This window comes from Sorex fumeus, unplaced genomic scaffold, assembly GCF_029834395.1.
Source record: "Sorex fumeus unplaced genomic scaffold, SorFum_2.1 ptg000043l, whole genome shotgun sequence".
NCBI lineage: Eukaryota > Metazoa > Chordata > Mammalia > Eulipotyphla > Soricidae > Sorex > Sorex fumeus.
In genome coordinates this window covers 11,323,460-11,346,869 of record NW_026606100.1, presented here as the reverse complement: position 1 = coordinate 11,346,869, position 23,410 = coordinate 11,323,460, and the positions used below count along the sequence as shown (strand labels likewise).

General features: G+C 36.8%; 1 protein-coding gene across 2 annotated transcripts in view; it reads right to left on the bottom strand.

The window, feature by feature from the left end:
• Positions 1 to 23,410, bottom strand: part of PRKG1 (protein kinase cGMP-dependent 1) — a 1,343,145-nt gene that overhangs the window by 13,608 nt on the left and 1,306,127 nt on the right. For both annotated transcript variants that reach the window (XM_056120587.1, XM_056120586.1), the window contains exons 10-11: positions 14,825 to 14,921; positions 991 to 1,130 (exon numbers count right to left, since the gene is read on the bottom strand). In XM_056120587.1, coding sequence (XP_055976562.1) covers positions 991 to 1,130; positions 14,825 to 14,921 — 237 coding nt within the window. The remainder of the gene's footprint in view (positions 1 to 990; positions 1,131 to 14,824; positions 14,922 to 23,410) is intronic.

The following is a 23,410-nucleotide window of genomic DNA, read 5'->3' as shown; positions in this document are numbered from 1 at the left end:
AAATGATTAAACAATACAAATTTAGATTTGCATGGGATTTTTTAATTTTAATCTAAGTCACTTTTTATTCTATTTTTAACAAATATGACTGGCAAACTCTTCTGTGTATATATGTATTTTTTTCTGGTCTGGCTTATTTGCCAGTCAGTATATACATATATATATATATATATATATATATAATTTTGGCCAGACCCCAAAATATATATGTGTGTGTTTGTGTATATACATATATATGTGTATATATACACATATATGTGCACATACATATCTTCTATTTTCAAGACATACGTATCTTCTATTTTTATATATATATGTACACACATATGCCCACATAGCAGGCCTGGCAAGCTCCCTGTGGCATGTTCGATATGCCAAAACAGTAACAACAAGTCTCAAAGTGGAGATGTTACTGGTGCCTGCTTGAGCAAATTGATGAACAATGGGAGGACAGTGCTACATATGACCTTACATTATCTTATTAGTGCTCAAAATGCTCAGTTGGAATAGTCACTTTATTTTTATTTTAATTTTTTTAAAAAATTGGGGGGACCATACCCAGTAATGCTTAGGTTATTCCTGGCTCTGCACTCAGGAATTATTCATAGCAGTGCTGGGGACCATATGGGATGCTGGTGATTGAACTGTCAGCTGTGTGCAAAGCAAATGTCCTACTCACTGTACTATCACACCAGCCCTCACTTCATTTTTAAAAATTAAAAATAAATTACTCAATATAACCCTCCCCCCCGCCAATACATGCTTTGGGGATAATGCATTCTTTTATTTTTTTTTAAAATCTTTTTAGAAATAGGGAAAACTTGAAAATTGTATAATGAAACAAAAAAAATATTTTTGACAATAATTTTTAAACAAGTTTTCTTAAAAGTGAGTTAGGAAAGAGATTGCTTTGTGGAGGAGTGCGGAGGGTTTTGAGGTTGCTTTGGGGCTGAAGTTAGACTTTAGCTCACGAGGTAGTACAGCCTTTACCTCACTATGAAATCAGAGTGAGCTCCTTGCATGATCTGCTTCTCCGAGCGAATGTGCTCCTGCTGTCTTGTATCCACAATGTGGCGTTTCTTGAGAATCTTCATTGCAAAGGTCTTAGATTCTTCACTTTTCAACTGGACCTTATAGAAAGACAAAAGGAAATGATCAGAAGCCCAAAGGGAGGGCACTCTTTACTGATACCCTAGCCAATCATGAATCACATCTACCATCCAATCTCATTCAGGTGAATCCCAAGGAACTGGATTCCCAATTGGAGTGAGGGAAATAGATCCTATTTTTTATATACTACTGCTGCATGGGTAGTATATATTGCCCAAATTATGGAGGTGAATTATGCCCTTAAATCAGTTTTTATTTTTACAAGATGTTTTTCTTAGTCATTCAAGGGATTAAAAAAAAGATTAAGGGGGTATGGTGCCACCAGCAGGTCAATCTGTACCTGTGAGGTGAGTGCATCAGCAGCCTGATGGCACCATCAGACTTTTAGATACCCCAAAATTGCTGCTTTGGCCAGACCCCAAAAACTTGGGGCAAAGTTTACCAAGAAAGTAAATGGCCAAAAGTTAGGTATGTGGAAAACACACCCACAAACCACCTCTGGCTCAGCTATCTAATTGGAGGCATGGCCTCTCTGGTTCCTGATCAAACTGCTTAACAGCCATGATCCCAGAGACTCAGAAACGAATCTCAGAACCCAAAGGCTTTTTTGGCAGAAATGCATCCTGTTCCTGCAGTAGGTTACTGGGGCTGGGTTACTCCAGGTGGGAATAGGCCTTAGCCTGTTCCCCTTGGCAGCCCAGTGACCGCCATACTCCAGAGGCCACTGGACAGTCAGGTTTGGGCCTGCAGTGATGAGACACACGGGGCCTCACCAGATGGGGGTGGAACTGGCCTTTTCCTCCCATCCCAGCGAGACCCCAAGTCGCCACCTACAAACGGCCTCTCTGGCTCCTGATCAAGCTGATTAACAGCCATGATCCCAGAGACTCAGAAACAAATCTCAAAACCCAGCGGCTTTTGGCAGAAATGCATCTGGACTGCATACAAGTTGGCCACTGCCTCAGAGCTTATTGGAAAGCCAGGTATGAGCTGGAGGTGACAGGGCAACAGCAGTCTCATGGGAAGGGGGGCAGTACCGGCTCGTCCTTCACGCCCTACCAAGGTCACGAGTTGCCCCCCATGAATGGCTTTCTGGCACAGCCATAACACCAGATGTATAGAACCAATCTCATAATTATCTGGCTCTTTGCAGAAATCCAAAATCATTTTATGATTCTCAAAACCAGCTATAGAAAACAAAGTATTTCACAATGCCTTTTCAGCAATTCTGATTGTTGTGTGAAAATTCTAAACAATAATGGTGCATCTTTTGTCGAAATAATGAATGTAATCAATGTAGAGAAGAGTTAAGTGGAAATCGTCTGCCTCACAGGCATTGGGAGGGGTGGGAAGGGGGTATATTGGAGTTCTTGGTGGTGAAAAATGAGTACTGGTAAAGGGAAAGGTGTTTGATCATTGTATGACTGAGACTTAAACCTGAAACTTAGTAACTTTTCCCACAGTGATTCAATAAATATAAGAAGAAAATAAAAGATTAAATTGTGATATTATCAGTCTGGAGTGATAGCACAGTGGTAGGGCGTTCGCCTTACAAGCGGCCAAGATGGCCGCCCCGAGTTCGATTCCTCTGCCCCTCTAGGAGAGCCCGGCAAGCTACCGAGAGTATTCGATATGCCAGACACAGTAACAACAAAGTCTCCAATGGAGACGTTGCTGGGCCTGCTCGAGCAAATCGACGATCAACGCGAGGGCCTTTACTTTACTTTTACTATTATCAGTCTACTGTCTACTGTCACTGTCACTGTCCTCCCGTTCTTCATCGATTTGCTCGAGCAGGCCCAGTAATGTCTCCATTCTAAGATTTATTGTTACTGTGTTTGGCATATCGAATACATCACGGGTAGCTTGCTAGGCTTTGCCGTGGGGCGAGATACTCTCGGTAGATTGCCGGGCTCTCCAAGAGGGGTGGACGAATCGAACTTGGGTTGGCCATGTTGGCCGCTTGCAAGGCAAACGCCCTACCCGCTGTGCTTTCACTCCAGCCCACTCCTACATTTAAAAAAATTTATATATAATTTAATGTATACTATAAATTATATATGTATTTTATATATATAAAACATATAATTTTAGGGGCTGGAGTGATAGTACAGCGGGTAGGGCCTTTGCCTTGCATGTGGCCTACCCGGGTTTAATCCCTGGCATCCCATATGGTCCCCCGAACACCGCCAGGAGTAATTCCTCAGTACAGAGCCAGGAGTAACCCCTGAGCATCACTGGGTGTGACCCAAAAGGCAAAAAAAGCAGAAAAAATATATATATAATTTTATAAATGATTTTAATATGACTGAAAAGTATGCTTGCAATGAAATCACTTAACTTTTCTCAGCATGTAATCTCATCCATTAAAGAAATAATAAAGCAAAATTTTATTCTGGAAAGAATGACAGAAAAATTAAGATTTAAAATGACATCTTGGTAGGCCCTTCCCTCGAAAGCATTGAGAGTCCTACTTCTCCTTAACATAGAAAGGAAACAATGCTCAAATTTTATGCGATGAAATGTTTCTCAGAAAGCACCCAATACCCCAGTTGTCGGGCTGAGCACTCTGGGTTTCCTCAGTTGGGGTGGGCAGCCCCGCACAGTGCAGTACTTCTGGGGTACTGCTATATATGGAGTCTACTGTATTATTAAAATCATTTGTAGGATGATGTCAACTTGGATTTTCCATGGCTCCTGTTGTCAATTAGTTCTTGAGGCTATGTTCATTTCTATACCTTGTTTTCTTCTCTACAACACCGTCATACCTATATACAGATGTTTTACTTCAGTCTAGCCAGCATCTTAAGTGAAAATATTCACATACTTTTCTGTTTAATATGCTATTTATTAGTTCTGTAAATTAGAATATATACAGACAAAAACATGAAGTCTCTATGGTAATGTCAAAGAAATGATAAAAACAAAAACAAAACAAAACAAAAAAACCTCACTAAAATAGAGAAGTGCTGGTCATGTTCACATTCCTTATTTCATTTAGTCCCAGCATGAACTGTTATTAAAAGTCGGAAGATTTTATTATGTTTTTAAAAATATTTAATCACCAACAGCAATAGCTAATGCTACTAAAAATGCCCCTATTGGCAATCAGCATGCCAAATTAATGTTCTTTGTTCAGAGACACAAATACAACTACCAAGAAAAGTTTATTTATATCTTGGTGTAACTGGGTTCATGCTCAATTCTACTTGACCCAAACTATTTCCAATATATTCTGCTTTCCTTCATCTAAACATAAAAGTTCACCACAATTTAGAGTTAGCAAGTAAGAGTCTAGTGAAATTGCCTATCTCAGAGACTGTGAGAAAAGTTGAATAATGCATGATGACCATTAAGCTTCACTCATGCTACATCAACATGTGCTTTGGGACAGCAGCCAAAACATCATTTTCCATGACACTGACAGGGACTTCTAAGTATTGAAAGGGATTTGGAGAGCATGAGTGTGTGACTCCTGCAAGGAGAAGCCAAAGAAAGTGATAATGAGTTATGAAGAGGGGCATAACATATGGCAGGTGGCAGAGAGAGGATACCAGTGAGAGTAGGTCAAAGGTAGAAATTGCTGGAAACCAGTCTTACTGGTCAGCATCTTAGTAAATGTTATTTTTCAAATATTTCTAGATCTATACTGCTTGTTATGTCCTAATGTTCTTGACCAGAGTTCACTAAAAGTAGCAAAATACTAACAAAACTTTAAAAATGAAGTAAACCAATAAGATAACAATTACTGGGATAGTTTTCTTGGATTAAGCACTGTGTTCTGTTTCATTTTCTAACATTCTCCACTAATTCTTTGACCTGATCTTAGACTGTAGTTCTGCACAATTTCTTATAGTTAACAAAGTGAAAGCAAGATATAAACACATAGAATTGCCACAACTCTCAAGAAAAAAAAGAAATAAAATTGTACGTTCAATACCTAGATATTTAGATCCATATTGAACTCTTGATTGAACTCTTGATTGAACATATCATACATATGTACAATTAAATTATTTAACGTAAAAAAAATTTAGCACAGGAAAGATGAATCAAAAAGGGCTGATCTTTAGACAGAACAAGTAAAGGAGCAGTTGCTCAAAGATGGGATGGGAATAGAGTTTGCAAAGGATTCCAACTGGAGTGATATAAATATTCTAATACTGAACTGTAGTGATAGTTATATAATTTGTGATATGTGAATTACACAGTGACCAGATGTTTAAGAAACCTAAAAAAAAAGAGAAAAAGATCAAAAGATGTCTATATCTTCTAGTTCTTATATTTATTGATTTTGAGATAGATAACTTTTAAATTTACACTTTAAATATTTAGAACAAGGAAGATAGCTCAAAGGCCTAGTGCATGTAAATGGCACCCCAATTCAACTGCAGCAGTCTTCCTAGTGCTGCAGGGCATAACCCTAGTGAACTGCACTATTGGAGTAGTCCAAAAGAAAAAAAAAACAGTTTACATATAGTTAATGAACGGGGACTGGAGCAATAGCACAGCAGGTAGAGCATTTGCCTTGCATGCAGCCGACCCGGGTTCAATTCCTCCGTCCCTCTCAGAGAGCCCGGAAAGCTCTGAGAGTATCCCGCCTGCACGGCAGAGCCTGGGAAGCTCCTCGTGGCGTATTCAATATGCCAAAAACAGTAACAACAAGTCTCACAATGGAGACGCTACTGGAGCCTGCTCGAGTAAATTGATGAACAACGGGAGGACAGTGCTACAAGTACTACAGAGTGGACTATAATGGATTATAATTATATCTTAATATTTTTGATATTTAAAACAATGTATAACTTCTTTCTCCTTGTTGTTTTCTTCAACTTCAACTCTTTGGTAGCAATATAAATAAAATTTAAATGTAGCAAAGTCAGTTCAAAACCCATTTTGTTTCTGCTGATGATAACTTAATCTATAAAATATGGTCATATTTAAATATTTGAAAATGCTTTGTTCATGGGAATGTGGAATTCAAGATTGTCGACATGACTACACACTGGTTCCCGTAGTTTAATATATTTGCTTCGACTGTAGCACTGTAGCTCTTTTCTCCCATTGTTCATTGATTTGCTCAAGCGGTCCCAGTAACGTCTCCATTGTGAAACTTGTTGTTGCTGTGTTTGGCATATGAATATGTCACAAGTAGCTTGCCAGGCTTTGCCAGGTGGACGAGATACTCTCTGTAGCTTGCGGGGCTCTCCGAGAGGGGTGGAGGAACTGAACTCGGGTTAGCTTGATTGGCCACGTGCAAGGCAAACACCCTACTGCTATGCTATCACTCCAGCTTCGACAATTTTTTAAAAATAAAAAACAGGTTTTATTTGCAAGTTTAGAGGAGGTGGGGTGGGGAGAGATAGTAAATGCCCTCAAGGGAGAACATGGGCTTCTCTAGAGCAGAGAGAAAGCCCCAGTCCAAGTCCCAGCATTAGATATGAAAGTATTAAAGTGCACATTTCAAGAGGGGAGATGCGAGTGACACATGTGTTTGAACCTGGGTAGCATATGTGCATGCTTCCTTTGTTCAAGCTGAGTTTTAGAGGGTTTCTCCCAAGCCGCTTTTTGGGGAGAGCAATTATCTCTCTAACCATGAACACTTGAGAAAGCTGGCTAAATTTAAGAATCAGACATATATCCATGAATGTGATCTCATAGCACAAGGTTTCACCTGATACGCACTATATGTGAATGAGAGTGGGAGATATAAAAGTGAAAGCAGAACATACGTTAGCATTAAATTTAATGCATTCAATTGATAAGCTTTACTAAAACATAGAAATGACCTTTTTCATACTTTATTTTTCCTAAAAGTAAGACAAAGTCGTTGTCATTTTCTTTCTTTCCCTTTTTTTTTTGCTTTTTGAGCCACACCCAGCCATGATCAGGGATTACTCCTAGCTCTGCTCTCAGGATTCACTCCTAGCGGTGCTTGGGGGACCATATCGGATATCAGGGGTATCGAACCCAGGTCGGCAGCGTGCAAGGCAAGCGACCTACCTGTTGTACTACTGCACCAGCCCCTCATTTTCTTTTTAAAGGACATCATATTACTAACACACGTAAGGGAACTATTTTCCCTTCTGTGGAAGGACTCTCTCTTTGAAAGTACTTACATGAAATTTTCAGGGACTTGGCACAAAGTAAACTACTTAATTTAGATGGAATATTATTTTGGAAGTAACACCTCTAAAAATAGACTGTCTAGTCACCTTAGAATGTATTCTTTTATTTCATGGAGGGAAATTCAGAGCTGAGTCTATTTATATACTCTCATTCCTTGATCTAATGTATAAAAATACTTTGACCTTAAGGTCCGATCTACTTAGAGAATATTATAGTCCTTTTTATTGGTTGATTATATAATAGTAATTTTTACTGTTCCCACATACCATTTATACTGAAGTCAGTGCTTTTGTTTGAAATCATGTAGGTTTCTATGTTGTAAACTTTGCTTGGGATATCCTTTTCCCAAAACAGCCTTTCTCTGAAATGGTCTTTTCTTGTCTATTCACTTAAATCCCATATTCTCTAAGCTTTACTTGGGACCCATATATATTCTTGGTATCTTAACAGCTAGTTAGTTCCTAATTTTCCCTTTTTGAATACTGTCACTTTTGCTGTATAATTTTGAATGTAATACATTGCTAACAAACTAAATTTGCTATATTTTAGAATTTTTTTTACTTACAAGGCAATAATCTTAGTTGATATTTCATAATCTACAAAATACTTAAGATTTTTTTTAGATAAGATTCTGAAGATAATGTGTCCATAAATTTGGATAAAAATGAAATTAAAGGCACAGAAAATAAAGAGGTGTGTCACAAAAGTGTTAACTTTTCAATGAACTGTTTTATCATCAATTATCCTAAGCCTGGATCTAGATTTACATAAATCTTCTGAAAATAATATTTAGGCTTGGAGGAGAAATTCTTAAGTGAAATTCAAATACAATATTAAGGAAGCTATTTGAATAGATAGCAAGTAATAAGACAGATTCACACATATCTTTGTTGTACTTGCAATTTCTAAGTAGAAACTGTCTTTTTAGCCGTTGTTGCAGTCACTGCAACTGCGTCAATTATGCTTAGTATTTACTGAATTGAATTTTCATTAGCTATTGAACACTTTCTTAGAAATCAATACTATTTATGATGATTCATAATTTATGTCAGTTTTTATCCTTTTGATGAATAAATGTAAAATGAGAGAAACACATTTAATAATAAACCAAATAGACTATGCTAAAATATTGTGATAAGATAAGATCAGCTGGAGCTTTTGACCAGTGTAGAGTCCTCATTCACTCTGGTTACAGAGGACACATGTCTATGGACAGCAGGACTTCCCCCCAGGCATCTTTATAAATCACCTTGGGAACAAATGACAACATGGTGCAATGATCTCATTGCTATTCTATTTCACTTCTGTGTGGCTTGGCAGTGCAAAGCTTTTGAAAGGTTTTCCTCTTACATGGGGTTTCCCTTTGGAGCCCGGCTCTATGCCTTTCAAAAGGAAGAAATATAACTCCATGGACTGAGTAATAGGTTTATAACCTACTTTATTGCTTAATCATCTCTGGTCTCTGTCTTGTTGTTGGTTGATTGGTTGATCCAGCCTTCCAGATCTGCTTATATGTGATGCACAGGGCTCTATGTAAATGGCACATAGAACGTTTATTATCATTGATTAGTGTCTCTTACAACTATGTAAATGGCACATAGAACATTTATTGTTTCTTACAACTCACTCCTTCCTGTGCAATCTAAAGTGGGACTGTGCCACAGGAGAATTGACCTTTGTACCCTTATTTGATGAAAGCAAGTACTTAGAATGCCCAGTCATGGTTTCAGAAGGCACGGGAGAAACTAGGTATGATTCAACAATTCACACCAAAAAACAATTTTTCATCGAGAGGTTAAGAGGTGGGGCTTTGCAATATAGATGAGAAATGGAAAGATAAGAGAGGCTACTTCAGGTACACAAAGTTCAGTGTGAGGAAGATTGAAAGCAGTTTCCCTCTCCACTTATGACAGATCAGAAAGTAAGGAGTGTTGGAGGAATTTAATAGACACTATCACTGAAGGTCATCTGAAGACCTCTCGCTGTTTCTTACACTGAAGAAATGCTAGTACTTGCAGGATTGGTGTAGCAATGGAAGGGGAAAAAGGTTAAATTTTAAAAATCCTTTTCCCTTTCCATAGGTATATGTGGAAATGAGAATAAGGGAATATGTGGAAATAGTTGCTAATCATTTTTTTTAGATCTATGATGTGTGAGGTAGGCTGGAGTGATAGCACAGTGGAGCGCATTTGCCTTGCATGCAGCCGACACGGCCGAGCCGAGTTCGATTCCTCCGCCTCTCTCAGAGAGCCCGGGGAGCTACCGAGAGTATCTCGCCTGCACAGAAGAGCCTGGCAAGCTACCCGTGACGTATTCGATATGCCAAACACAGTAACAAGTCTTACAATGTTACTGGGCCTGCTCAAGCAAATCCACAAACAACAGGAGGACAGTGATGGTGACAGTTAAATGAGGCTTAAAAGATTTAACCAAATGACACTGAGTCCAGAAAGAGTGGTTTGGTTTTTTGTTTGTTTTTTTGCACAGATATTTAGAGAAGGGAGATTCTGTATTTGAAAGAAGAGGTGAATATCAGATAACCATATCATATATTCTGCATGTATATCTAATAGGAGTTTTGTAGGGATGTTGGATGGGCCATACCCAGCAATACACAGGAGTGACTCCTGGCAGGATCATATGTAATACTGGAGTCAGCCAAATGCAAGACAAGTGCTTTAACTCCTGTAATATCTTTCTAATACCAGTTTTTAAATTATAGAAGAGTTAAACAGAAAAGGTGTACGTATTACATGTGATCAATTTCACAATTTTGACCATTGTTTTGAGCATTGGGAACTAAATAAGACCAGGATGTGGATCAAAGAAGTTCATATACAAAGCCCTGGACTTGATCCTTGACACCAGGAAAATATAAACCAAAAGCTGTGTAGTCTTAGGCCAACTTAATACACATTATATTCTATTCCTTTCCTATAAATATATACAAACTATATTTCATGGTGTCTTCCTAAGGTAACCATAAAAGCAGAATTATGAATTTAGTGAATGTTGAGAGTAAACTGCAAAAATATAAAGTGCTTTTATAATAAAAACTCTTATTTTAGGAATGAGGCAATATCCATTTTTAATAAACTATCCCATAGTAGTTTCATTTACCAAGAAAATGCAGTAATGAATGATAAGAATTAGGGCATGCCCTAGCTCTTTTCTGCCTTACAAATTCCATCTCTTTCATGGACAGAGAGTATCCAGCTCCTTTTCTTAATATGAGTTTACTTATTATTTTATGATTGTTCTCCCAGTAGACTACAAGTTATTTTCTGGAAACAGGAGTTATTGTCCATTACATTTTGTTGGTCCCTGCAGGGACTGTTTCAAATCCACATGAACTCATGATAATAAGCAAATCAAACACAATCTTGAAACAGATTTTGTTTTACATAGCTCTGTTTCAGGATTATAGTGAAGTATGGTGCTCTGACAAAGGAAGTACTGACTTGCTGAATATATACATCAAATGAGTAATATTTAAAGCAACTGTCACATTGCACTTCCAGATTAACAAAGACATGCAGACCATTTGATGGGATTTATAGGGCTGGAGCGATAGCACAGCCGGTAGGGCGTTCGCCTTACACGCGGCCAACATGGCCGACCCGAGTTTGATTCCTCCGTCCCTCTCGGAGAGCCCGGCAAGCTACCGAGAGTATTCGATATGCCAGACACAGTAACAACAAAGTCTCCAATGGAGACGTTACTGGGCCCGCTCGAGCAAATCAACGATCAACGGGAGGGCCTTTACCTTACCTTACCTTACAATAGCTTTATACAGCAATACCATAACTATTAACACTTTGACTTTTGTAGTCTATTCTGAAAGCAATAACCTCAGAATAAGGCAAAATTAGAGAAAATTAGGAATGTGATCATAAGGTAATTGGGCTACCTTTCATGTCTGAGTTGGAGAAATTACTATTACTATTTTTTTTTTTTTGATAGAGCTTGGTCTAATGCAGGACAGCAATGCTCAGGGTCCTTTGCACTTCCAGAGATTAAACTAAGGGAAATTCAAGGTCTTCCCATGCTATACATGTGCTCTTCCTTTGAGCCTTCTCCCAGGCTCCTCTATAATAAGTCATACATAATCTATAAGAGAAGAGCTAAATTATTTTGTTGAACATAGTATTATAAACAGAATGTGACTTTTGGAAAAATATATTGCTAAAAGGTAGCGTTGAATAATGTGAAGTCTTTTAATAATAAAATGCATGAGGAGAAAATAAGAATAGTGTCAAATAACAGCATAGAGAAATACAAATGACTTTGCAAATAAAATGGCTGTAGACAGCATATACCTGATATCATCAAAATGGTTAAGCACAGTTATACTAAAAGTACATGAAAAAGTTTAAAGTCAGAATTATGTTCTCAACTCCAAAAACTGGTAATTTACAGATTCTCCTATGAAAACTAGCCCTGTATCTAAAATTGTCCAAATTGACACAAATGATAAAAATGTTTCTGAAGTAGTCATCAAAGGGCATATCATATAAAATAACATAAACATGAGCCATATCAAATGAGAAAATGATGATTCTAATTTAACTCTAAAAGTAAATGGGATTAAAAACATAATTTAATTATTCATACCCAGTTTATAAGTCTACAGTATAATCTTGTATACATTTTTATATAAGTTACCGGTAAATATTTTTAATTATAGTTTATGTTATAGGTTTCAGTGGTGTTAGATTTAATGGCCTGATCAATATTATTGCTAAATAGGTGGGTTCACACCCTTGGAATTAGAATGTATATACACAGGTGTGTGAGAGAAATGAGTCTATATTATGTACTGTTCAAAAATAGTATTTTATGAGACTCATAAATTTACCTTGCATATGTTATTCTTAAAACAGAAGAAAGGAGGAACTTAGCAATTACAACAAAATTCTAGTAGATCCTCTCCTAAAAATGGATAAATATGTCTACTGTATAATCAGGGCAACTCATATGTGTGACAATATTATGTGTAATTAATATTAAAATATTGAGGACAAATTCAATTTTGTCAATGAATGAAAACAAAGTATAGACAGAATTGTTTACATGGTATGTGTAATATTACTCAAGGTCTTACAATTTCATTGACAAATAAAGAAGTGCCTCATTCTCCCATTCACTGTATATTTCTAATCACTCATAAGCAATTTAACACTCAATATATTTGAAGATTTTAAAAAGTATTGTAGTCAGAGAGCAAAAGTAGGCTCATTTATATAAGGTAAATATCATGTATAGATATGTCTATACTCAATCTGAGTTTTTCCTTTTGTATTTGATAGTTTGAAAGTGAATTGCAGTTACTTCATGTTATGTGCTCAGAGAACCATGTGGTTCTGGGATTGAACTGGACCAGAGAAGCACTTGAACCCCTGTACCATATCTCTGGTCCTGATTTGTCTGTTTAAACTTTTTATATGCCCACCTGCTTAAACTTTTTATATGCCCCACTGAAACCTCCCAAATTTTGTTCCTAGTGCCCACTCATTCTCAAAGTATTGAAGGAGTTTTCCCTAAGTATTATGCCACTAACGTGGCATTTAGTTGGTCTACTTCACATTAATTTAATTTCTGAGAAATTCTCAATAGTTTATACAATATATCATAGGTAAATTTTCCCAATATAAAGTTCTCATTCCTGTAGGAATTTGTAAAGTTGTAGTGTTGATTTTTATTAAGTAAAACAGCAACTTTTATTGTTCATAGTTTTAATATATATATTTAAGAAATTGTAGCACTGTAGCACTGTCCTCCCGTTGTTCATTGATTTGCTCGAGCGGGCCCAGTAATGTCTCCATTATGAGACTTGTTACTGTGTTTGGCATATCAAATACGTTACGGGTAGCTTGCCAGGCTTCAAGAAATTACAACAGTCACAAAATCAATATCTCGGGAATTCTGTCCTTCATAGAGCTTCATTCACAGGGCAGATTAGAGACAGACAACTATGTAAATAAACACGCCAGACAATGAACCTATCATGGTGAACTCTCCTGTGACACTCATGGAGTAACTGCTCATGTGATATGACTTGGTGTGAAATAACACCAAGCTCCCCCCATCCAAAAAAAAAAAAACCAAAGTCAGCAGTGAATCGTCAGGATTCAGAAAATCAAGAAGCAATGCAGATGCTGCCCCAGCTCATGTGCTTCTCGCACCCAGGTGGCTAAGCACATGTGTCACCCGCATCTCTCCTCTTGAGATGTGTACTCGCATGCTTTTCTGTCTAATGCTGGGATGTGTAGGGGCCCTCTCTGCCCTTGTAGAAGCCTGGGTTCTCTCTTGACCAATATACTATCCACTTTCTCTCCCTCCTTTCCTTCAAAAACCTCCAAATAAAATCTGTTTTACTTCAAAAATAAAGAAAGAAAGAAAGAAAGAAAGAAAGAAAGAAAGAAAGAAAGAAAAGAAAAGAAAATCAAGAAGCTTTTCTAAACCCTGAACTGATTTTTATTTCTGTAAGTTAAAGTACTCAGACCCTCAGAGGCACATTCTGACTTACTGTTCAAGTCAAAAAATAGTATTACTGCAGCAACTTGGATTAGTTTTAAGGGAAACAATGCAATGAAATACACTATGATTCTAGAACCATCTTGTTGAATAAGGAATATTTTCCTGTCAAAGTCAGAAATTCTCACTGCATCACACACAAATAGATACATATTAAAGTAACTCAGGGTCAATCTATTTTTCTGGAAGGGTATTCTCCTGTCCTGGGATGGCAACAGTAACTATGCACTGTATGCAGTCTTTGGAGTGTAACATACTGTACTCATTCCAGGGACTCCCTTGTAAAGTGGAAATTAATCTGAATACTCAAATAGGATTTATATCTACACACACTGATAATGCAGTAAGTGTATCAGAATATATGTTTTTTATAATTCTTGTTGCACTGTTACTTTAAAAATCTGTATGTCAAACTAAGGCACTATGTTTTATTTTTGTTAAAGGTACAATCAGGCAATTGTGTGACAAATTTTTCATCATCTTTCCCAATTAAGTTGTATGTGTACAAAGTGTGTGCAATAAATTAGGTACAGTCTTGGGGCCATTAGGGTTAGAATTTAAATAGATTCTTATTACATCTATTACATCACAGAATTAACAACACAATTTTCTGCCCTTTTCAGGCAGTGATAAGAACAAGTATATACCTGGTGCACAGACTCATAATATACACATATATGTGTTTCTTCCTTTACCCTTTACACGTATATGTAAATTACACCCAACAGTACCTAAAGTACAGAAAATTAACTGGGCAAGAGGTGTTTTATGACTCCCCATTAAGCGAAATGTTTATCTTTTATTTCATATGACAAGGTTTTCCTAAACCATATTTTGGCATTACTTTTGTTTCACTGGCCGTGTAGTATAGCCCAGTTTAATGGTTGAAAACCATGGTAAAGGGTAACAGAAGAAACACGTATATAGACACAAATGAATCTAGTTATGATTTAGAAAGAACAAATTTTATGAGGAAACTGAATTTTAGAAAGTAAATTAATACAGAACATAAAAGTCTTTCAAAAGCATTTAAAGAACAATCACCTACCAGCTCTACTCGGCCAAAACCTCCAACTCCAAGGGTGTCGATGATGTTGAAATCAGACAGCTTCAAGTTGGCGAAGAAAGCAGCTTCAGCTTCATATCTGGATTTTTTGATGTGAAAAAATGGAAATTTCTTAGATGCGCACACACGAGTACCAAGTGCAACTGTACCAGAATGACATGACTGTGGAACAGGAATTACCTGCTTAAATTCCATCTTGCTTTTAGAGTCTGTCTTTGCTCACACTCATAATATTTTTGGTCCCAATCGTGCAGAATAGCACTTGTTTTCCAAAGGAGGAAAAATACAAAGTACCCAGTGCATGCCACTCCTGTGACTTAGAAATGCAGTTCTCAATCAGAGTTACATCTCGCTTGCTTTTCTGCGAGTCTTCTTGTGAGCATGGGCTATTTGGCTTCTCCTTAGGTTTTGTTTTGGGTTTTTTGGTTTTGCTTGGTTTTGCGTTTGCCGTTCAAGGTTCTGATGGCAGTTTCTCATTAGTTTCCCTTATCCAAAGGCTGGCAGTGGCTCCTATGAAAATGTATTTTAAAAGTGGCAAGATCTCTGAGGTCTCTGGAGCGAAACTGCAGCCAGGAGTTACGAAAACAGATCCGAAAAGCTGAGGACTGATGGGCTAATGTCTGAAATGGATGATTTCAGAAGCATATCCACATTCTTAAAGTAACTTCCTTTCATTTTGTGCTTTCTCACTAACTTTCAGCAAGTAAGCTCTGTGTCTTTGCGTTTGCCAGTTCCTTATATGAGGGGCATGAAGAAGCATGGATTAGAATCCAAAAATCTAACTATGCACACATGTACGTGCCCAAAATAAACTTATCCTGATGAGACAAGTGAATATGAGTGCCTAAAAATACCTTCTAGCTAAAGGCCCTACTATTTTTAGAAAGGGCAGGAAGCCACCAGGATGATCTTCCCACACACTGCAAGTCAGGTCAGGCAGTAATTCAGCTGTCCCCAAAACAAAGTATTTGAATAGCGGTGCATAGTCCATGACCTTCAGTTTGCAGGAGCCTGATTCTGTACTTCACTATACACAGACATCCCTGTATAGACTCAGGAGAACTACATTCAAAGTGAAGTCGGTTTTTATGTAGAATAATCCATAGTCAAGTTGGGCATGAACTGGTTCAAAATTTTTACTTTTCCATGATAACAAAACACCATTTTAGATTTCCTATTTTGGGAGACCTGTCAAAACATCTTTCTAGGTCAACTTTCAACATTCTCCCAGCTTCAGTACTGAACATTCCAACTCTTGAGAAACTCCTAAGAGGCATAATATATTGTTTATCATACTGACTAGGTGAAATCAATTCCCTCTTGTAAACAAGGCTGCCAGTAAAAGTCATTTGTATACTTCCCTGATTAACTACATAGGGATCAGTTTTGTAATTCAGGAGATAGTTACCAGAATGAAATTTAAGTAGCAAATGTTCATTTCTCGAATTCCAACTTGCTCACTATTTTGGGAAAATTATACTCCTTCCCATTTAAAGGGTTTGGGGGGGGGTATTCCAACAGGTGCTTTAAAAGGATCTTCGTTTGGGACAGATCGTGTGACAGTCGGTATGTGTTTAAGCATTTCCTGGTGGTGTAGACTAGTGTTTCTCAACAGGGTGCCAGATGGGCCCCGGTGATATCCAAGGGAGTCAACAGGTAGTTTAGAGAGAGGATGGAGAGACACACAGGCATGCGCCATGATCAAAAGGGGGGTCATGGTCAGATAAATACTGAATAAATATCTATCCTATGTAGGGCTGAGTAGGTAGCTCAAAAAACTAAATGTGTGCTTGCCATTTGGAGGCCCAGAGTTCTCTCCCAAGCACTACATGATACCAGAGTACCTGTAGGTCCAGCCATTCAGTTGCTAAGTATCATAAGGAGTAGTACTTTGATCCCCTGTACACTGGTTTTTGGAGTTCCTCATCAATCCTCCTCTACTCCTCCATTCCCTATTCCCCCATTTTCTGTATGTAAAAATCTTCAGGTTAAAGAAGAAAAATTCTTTCAGACAACTTTGATATAATTTTATATATTTAAGTTTTATGTTATTACTTATAGTTCTTGAAGATGCCCACAAATTCTATTTTTTTTTTTGCTTTTTGGGTCACACCTAGTGATGCACAGGGGTTACTCCTGGCTCATGCACTCAGGAATTACTCCTGATAGTGCTCAGGGGACCATATGGGATGCTGGGAATCGAACCTGGGTTGGCCATATGCAAGGCAAATGCCCTACCTGCTGTGCTATTGCTCCAGCCCCAAGATGCCCCAAAATTCTTAAAGAAATATTAATATTTTGCTGCATATCAGAAATCCCTGAGCATCTTTAAAAGATCACTTGACTGGAGGTTATACCCTGAAATATGTATTATTTAAAGGATCCTGTTCTGTATTATTTAAAGGATCATATTTCTGATGCACAGTGAAGAATAATATAACCTTTCTGAAAGTCTGAGGAAGTCATAGAAACCAAAAAAGAATTATACAGTGAACTGAAATGTACTAGGGAAATCAGTAGCTGTATCACTAGCTGTATCAGTAGTTGATGCATTCAGGCCAAGAATGGTGGAACCTCATATAATAATCAAGTTAATCTTGATTTCTGCAGCTCAACCCATAGAAATGAACAATAGTGTTCTAATGGCTAATATGGCTTAACCACAGCAAATTACAAAAAAAGACACTGAATTTAAAAGCTAAAGGTTTTTAGTGTATGTCTGTACTTCTACAGAGAAAAACCTCTTGAATTTCTTTGCTTACAGTTACTATCCAATTAATTACAATCCATCAAGTCTGTTCCACTTTCTTTAGCTGCCACCAGCTTGACTGAGGAATAAACTAAGAAATTAAGTAAATTAATATTGTTTTATTAAAAAATATTGTTTTCTAGAAGAAAGTAAATATGTAGTCCAACTTTTTGGCTACTCTTCAGGCACTGAATACAAGGAATTCGGTAGGCTCTGTTGTAGAGAATTTTTCAAACTCATTAATGTAATTCTTCATAAGACATATAAAATTTAGCAGGTACAAAGGGAAATAGTTATCAATAATAATTGCCTGATATTTGGCTTCTTAAAATCTAACAAGGATTATAAAGAATATTTCTAATGTACTTTAACTTGGTTTGAGATTATATAGATGATGGTGATGATGAAGATGACTTCATATAGGATTAAAGCAATGAATTGCTTTAATCTTGACACTCAGGAAAGTAGAAATATTTATATCTTAGTTATACTTTTAATTTAAAGAGACTGACAGACTCCTAAGTAATTCAACATAAAAATAATAAAGAGATAAATTTATTATTTACTTGGAGACACAAATATTATTTCCAAAACAGAACTAGCCTTAAGAGTCACCTAGATGAGAATGGTAAGAAATCACAAGTACTAAATATACAGGATGGTCTTTTAATCGTGAATACTCAATTTGTCTCAAAATCTTTAAAATAGCAAAGTTCCCAAAATTTTTACCTCCTCTTTCATTCTCCCTTAATTTTGAAAAACAGCAATAATATAAAGCAAAAGATATAAAAATGAGGATACCAAGATATATATGCATATATATACATATATGTATAGTGTAGAAACAGACAAGAGACCTGGGAAAATCTCAACTCCTCACTCTATATCTTCATGACTGCATAATATTATATATGATTTCCTAGGAATTGTATAGTAACTCTTTTTAAATTTTCAATCACTTCTAAAATTGTAAACTTCCAAAACCCAAAAAGTCAAAATCTGACATCTTTCATATTCACCACAATATTCTCATTCTCTTTTATTGCCTTAAATATGTGAATCAATGCCATCATTTCCAAATGAGGACATGCTTTTATACTTAGTGACTGATAACTTGTAAGAAGAAAACCTCTCTTCCTACACATTAGAAAGAAAATATGTTTAAAAAGTGAGCGGGACTTAACATGTATCTTCACTTTGATATGAAAGACATAGCTCAATTAGTTTACAAAGCAGATAATGTGTTTTTAAAAAGGGCCAAGGATCCAAGGGAACTTAATGTGACAGACAGATTACACAGGCCAGTAATTAACAACAAAAAGAACAAAAACTCATGTAATCCAATTTTCCTTAGTTCAATCCATCATAAAAATTAACTTCCGATGTCTACTTTCAGGAAACTACCTAAGGAAAATCGAAGTCTTAGGATCTCCTAATGCACAACACACTGTTACAGGTTTGTATCTTTTTACCTGGTCTCGGATGTATTTTTATTTCATGTTGAATTTAACTAGTGTTTCAAGAAACATATACATGTATATAAGGTATTATCAACAACTGTTTCTTATTCCACATTTTACTATTAGGTAAGAAAAATTCAATTAGGCAATGGCTATTCTGTTCTTTAAAATTAACATGCAAAGTATCATGAAATGAGTCAGAAATAGAGGGACAGACATAGAAAGACTGCACTCTTCTGGGGAATATAAAGTGACAGAATGGAAGTTGAACACACAAGAATAATTGAAATAAGTACCAGGAGGTCTGCTCCAGGGCTTGGAAGCAGGAAGCACATGCTGGGGGGAAAGGCAGCTCAGATAGAGAAGGGAACACCAAGTAAAGGATGTTTACTTGGAGGACTCGCTCGGGATGTGAGATGTGTGCTGAAAGTAGACTATAGACCGAACAAGATGGCCACCCAATACCTCTGTGGCAAACTACAAGACCCTGAAGGAGGCGGGGTGGGGTGGGAGGGATGGAGGGTGGGGGTGGGAGGGCTACTGGGATCATTGGTGATGGAGAATGGGCACTGGTGGAGGGATGGGTACTCGATCATTGTATAACCAAAATCCAAGCACAAAAGTTTGTAAGTCTACAACTGTACCTCATGATGTTTCACTAATAAATAAATAATAAATAATAAATTAATCTAAAAAAAGGTTAAAATATGTGAAAGTATCTAGACTCTGACTGACAAAAACCTGGGACTTGGAGTCCTGACTCTGCATTTGTATTTTCAAGCTGTTATTTCCACAGTATTAAGGCTCTTCTAGGAGTCCTGACAAGCATACATAAACAAGAAGTGTGAATTCTGTAGATAGCCTAAGTCAGAATACTAGCAAACGTAAATGTCCAGAAGTCCTAGTTTATTTTTTATGCGACCATAAAGCATTAGAATTTTTAGTAATTTCTACAGAAATAGTTAAAAAGGTATAAAAGTTTTCAGGAAGTTAGCCTTAACAAGGAAACATGCATATCCAGTTAAGAAATATTGCTGGCTATCCAGGACTTGGAACATAGGATTTTATACAATATTATAGTTTCTGACTTATAATTTTTTTTAGGGGGGAAGGGCACAATAATGCTCAGGGATTGTCCTGGCAATGTTCAGGGGACCAAATGTGGTGCCAGGGATCGAACCAGGGTTGGCTATGTGCAAGGCAAGTGACTTACCAGTATTTCTCTGGTACTATAGTTTCTGATTTAATAAAATCTGTTTCACTGATTAATGCCCTCTCGCTGATCATCGATTTGCTCGAGCGGGTCCAGTAACGTCTCCATTGGAGACTTTGTTGTTACTGTGTCTGGCATATCGAATACTCTCGGTAGCTTGCCGGGCTCTCCGAGAGGGGCGGAGGAATCGAACTCGGGTGGGCCATGTTGGCTGCGTGCAAGGCAGACGCCCTAAATTGAGTCAATAAAATCTCCGTTGTGAGACTTCTTGTTACTGTGTTTGGCATATTGAATACTCTCAATAGCTTTCCAGGCTCTCTGAGAGGGGTGGAGGAATCGAACCTGGCTCAGCCAGGCTGGCTGTGCGCAAGGCAAATGCCCTACCGCTGTGCTATCACTCCTAGTATCTCTATAGAGAAAAAGTACACCTGAAGATTGTAGCAATAATGCTTATCTGCATATTCAACAAAGATGTAAATTAGGGTTAAACTACAAGGACTAATGCCAAACTGCGTGACTGTAACTTTGTGTATGTGAAAACAGTGCATGCATAACATTAAGCCCCTGAATTTCAATATATTTGAAGTTATTGATGAGCAAAGTCACTAAATTAAAAGTTTTTTAAAAATTTTGTAATCATGTTACTAATTATCTCCTATGAATTTCATTGTTTTATTAAAAGTTTGAGTACTGTGGATAGAATATAATTCTAAAACTAATAAACGTGTAAATTTTTTAGAAAATTCTCATGGACTCGAGTGAAAGTTCTAGTAGGGAACATGCTTATGATATCTGAGGGCCTGAGATTAATCCCTGGTGCTGCATGAATTGGTGGGCTGAGCTAAAAGTGGCCCCTATAGTTTTAAAAAAGGCACACCAATAGACTTCAAATGCAGATTTTTTAAAAACATCATTAATAAGCAAAGATGGGATCATTGTGTAATTCCAAATTTTTACAGGGAATTATTTCCTATTGGAAGAATCATGCTTGCATTTCAAATAAGCATTTTACAAAGTCCTTATTACTTTTTATTGTCATTTTGGACCACATCTGGCAATTCTCAGGGGTTACTTCTGGTAGATTTGGGGGATCATATGTAGTGCTGGGTATGAATGGATGCAAGAACCTTAACTTCTGTATCATTTCTTCAACCCTACTATACATTTTTAAATTCCCTTAAAAATAAAATATCCTATTTTATTTCCACGCATTCGTGGCCGCGAGACATCTTATTATGATATCTTATTATCTCACTCCTACTTTGGACAAACTGGCAGGCTACCGAATGTAGCCTGCCCACACGGCAGAGTCTGGCAAACTCCCCGTGGCGTACCCAATATGCCAAATACCAGTAACAGTGATGGGTCTCATTGTCCTAAAGAGCCTTGAATATAATCTCAGGGCTAGGATGAAAGAGACGTTACTGGGGCCTGCTGGAGGCAATCGACGAATAACAGGATGATTTGTGATTTGTGATCCTATTTTGAAAGTACTAAAAAAATCGGGACTGTCTAGTTTATTTGACTGTAAAATTATATATTTATAATCACTATATGTCAGCATTAGCATCAGATAATAATCTGAAGAAACAGAAAGTTTGAAACTAAATGAATGTTAAGTATTTTATTATGTTAAGTTCTCTGGAGCATGCATTCTTTCCTTGGGGAAGCTTGGGAGAACAATGGTTTGATCCCCCTATTTCCCAAACATGCTTCCAGGAACATTGCTTCTTTTTTTTTTAAGTACTCCATTCATGAAACAGTTGAACGTATTTTCAAATACATTTCCTTGATGAGATACAGCCAACAGGAATAGGAAGACAGAGGGGGGAGAAATGACATTACTCCTATCTTCTGCATGATAAGAAAGCTAATAATGCAAATACTCTGCATTTGAAAGCATCATTCCCCTACGGACTTTGAAATTCTCTGAACTTATCCTCCCTGATTCTCTGAGATAATAGAATAAAAATATTTTCATTTATATTTTGCAACTGGTTAGGCCACTGGTTGCTGATAATGGTTTCAGTATTTAAATGTCAAGAGAAATTCTGAGCATATTTTACATCATAGGATATTTATGCTCATATTTATGAGCATATGTACATGAGACATACTTATACTTATGCAAATATACACAAAAATTTATTAAGTGAGAGTAGAGAATCATGCCATTTTAGAAGTCCTTTTATTTCAAAGTATTAAAATATTAGCATAGTTCAAAACTGAATCAATACCTTTAGAAACTCAACTAACCTCCATATTTTTTAAACATAAAAGAACTAATTCCATTTAAGATGTAAGTGTTGGTCAATATACACACAGGTATAAGGAACTAGTATGAAGTCCTTTGATTTACAGTATTTTTTTACCATCCGATTTTGTCTTTAGGTTTTTATAATCTGATAATTAAAAAAAGACAACTGTAAAAACTACATTGTATATTTGAGTGATTATACATAAAATATATTACTCCTATAGGTATGTTATTACTCTTATTTTTTAATGGATGAGTTTCAGTTAAATGAAAGAGTCCTCCCAAAAAAGTACACTGAATTTGTAAAAAATCTTTTCAGCATCAATTATCACAGAAGAACTTGTAAGAGATTATTGAAGCTGCACTACTCACTGTTGGCTTGAAAATTACCGACTCATAGTCATCTTTAATGATTTAGTTTTGATACAGTTTGAGATGAATATTTCTTATTTTAAGCTAAAGGATCATAAAAAGAAATAATGGTAATTTATTCACAGAAGTTTGTTTCTTTAAAAGAATCAGTGACCCAAATGAGAAGACTCTTTCATTAAGTTATTTAGTAATGATTATTTTTGAATGTATCTATAATTGCATACATATACTAAAATACTAAAATGAAGTAGATATAAACCTACTTTAATTTATGCCAGAATAGACTTATAAACAGCCATTAAAGTTTAGTGATCTGAGTAATTTGTATCGCATCAGAATTTCAATGCTAAGGGGACCACCTGCCTTATCCCCTGAAGTATCACTCTGGTCACCCAGGGGAGGGGAGGGGGAAAAAAGATTGGTCACAGTGACCTTCCTCTTTTTGCCTTTATTACTCCCAAACTTATGCCTATAGGAAAATTACCTCTGTTTTTACTTATTCATGTCACCCTCCAAA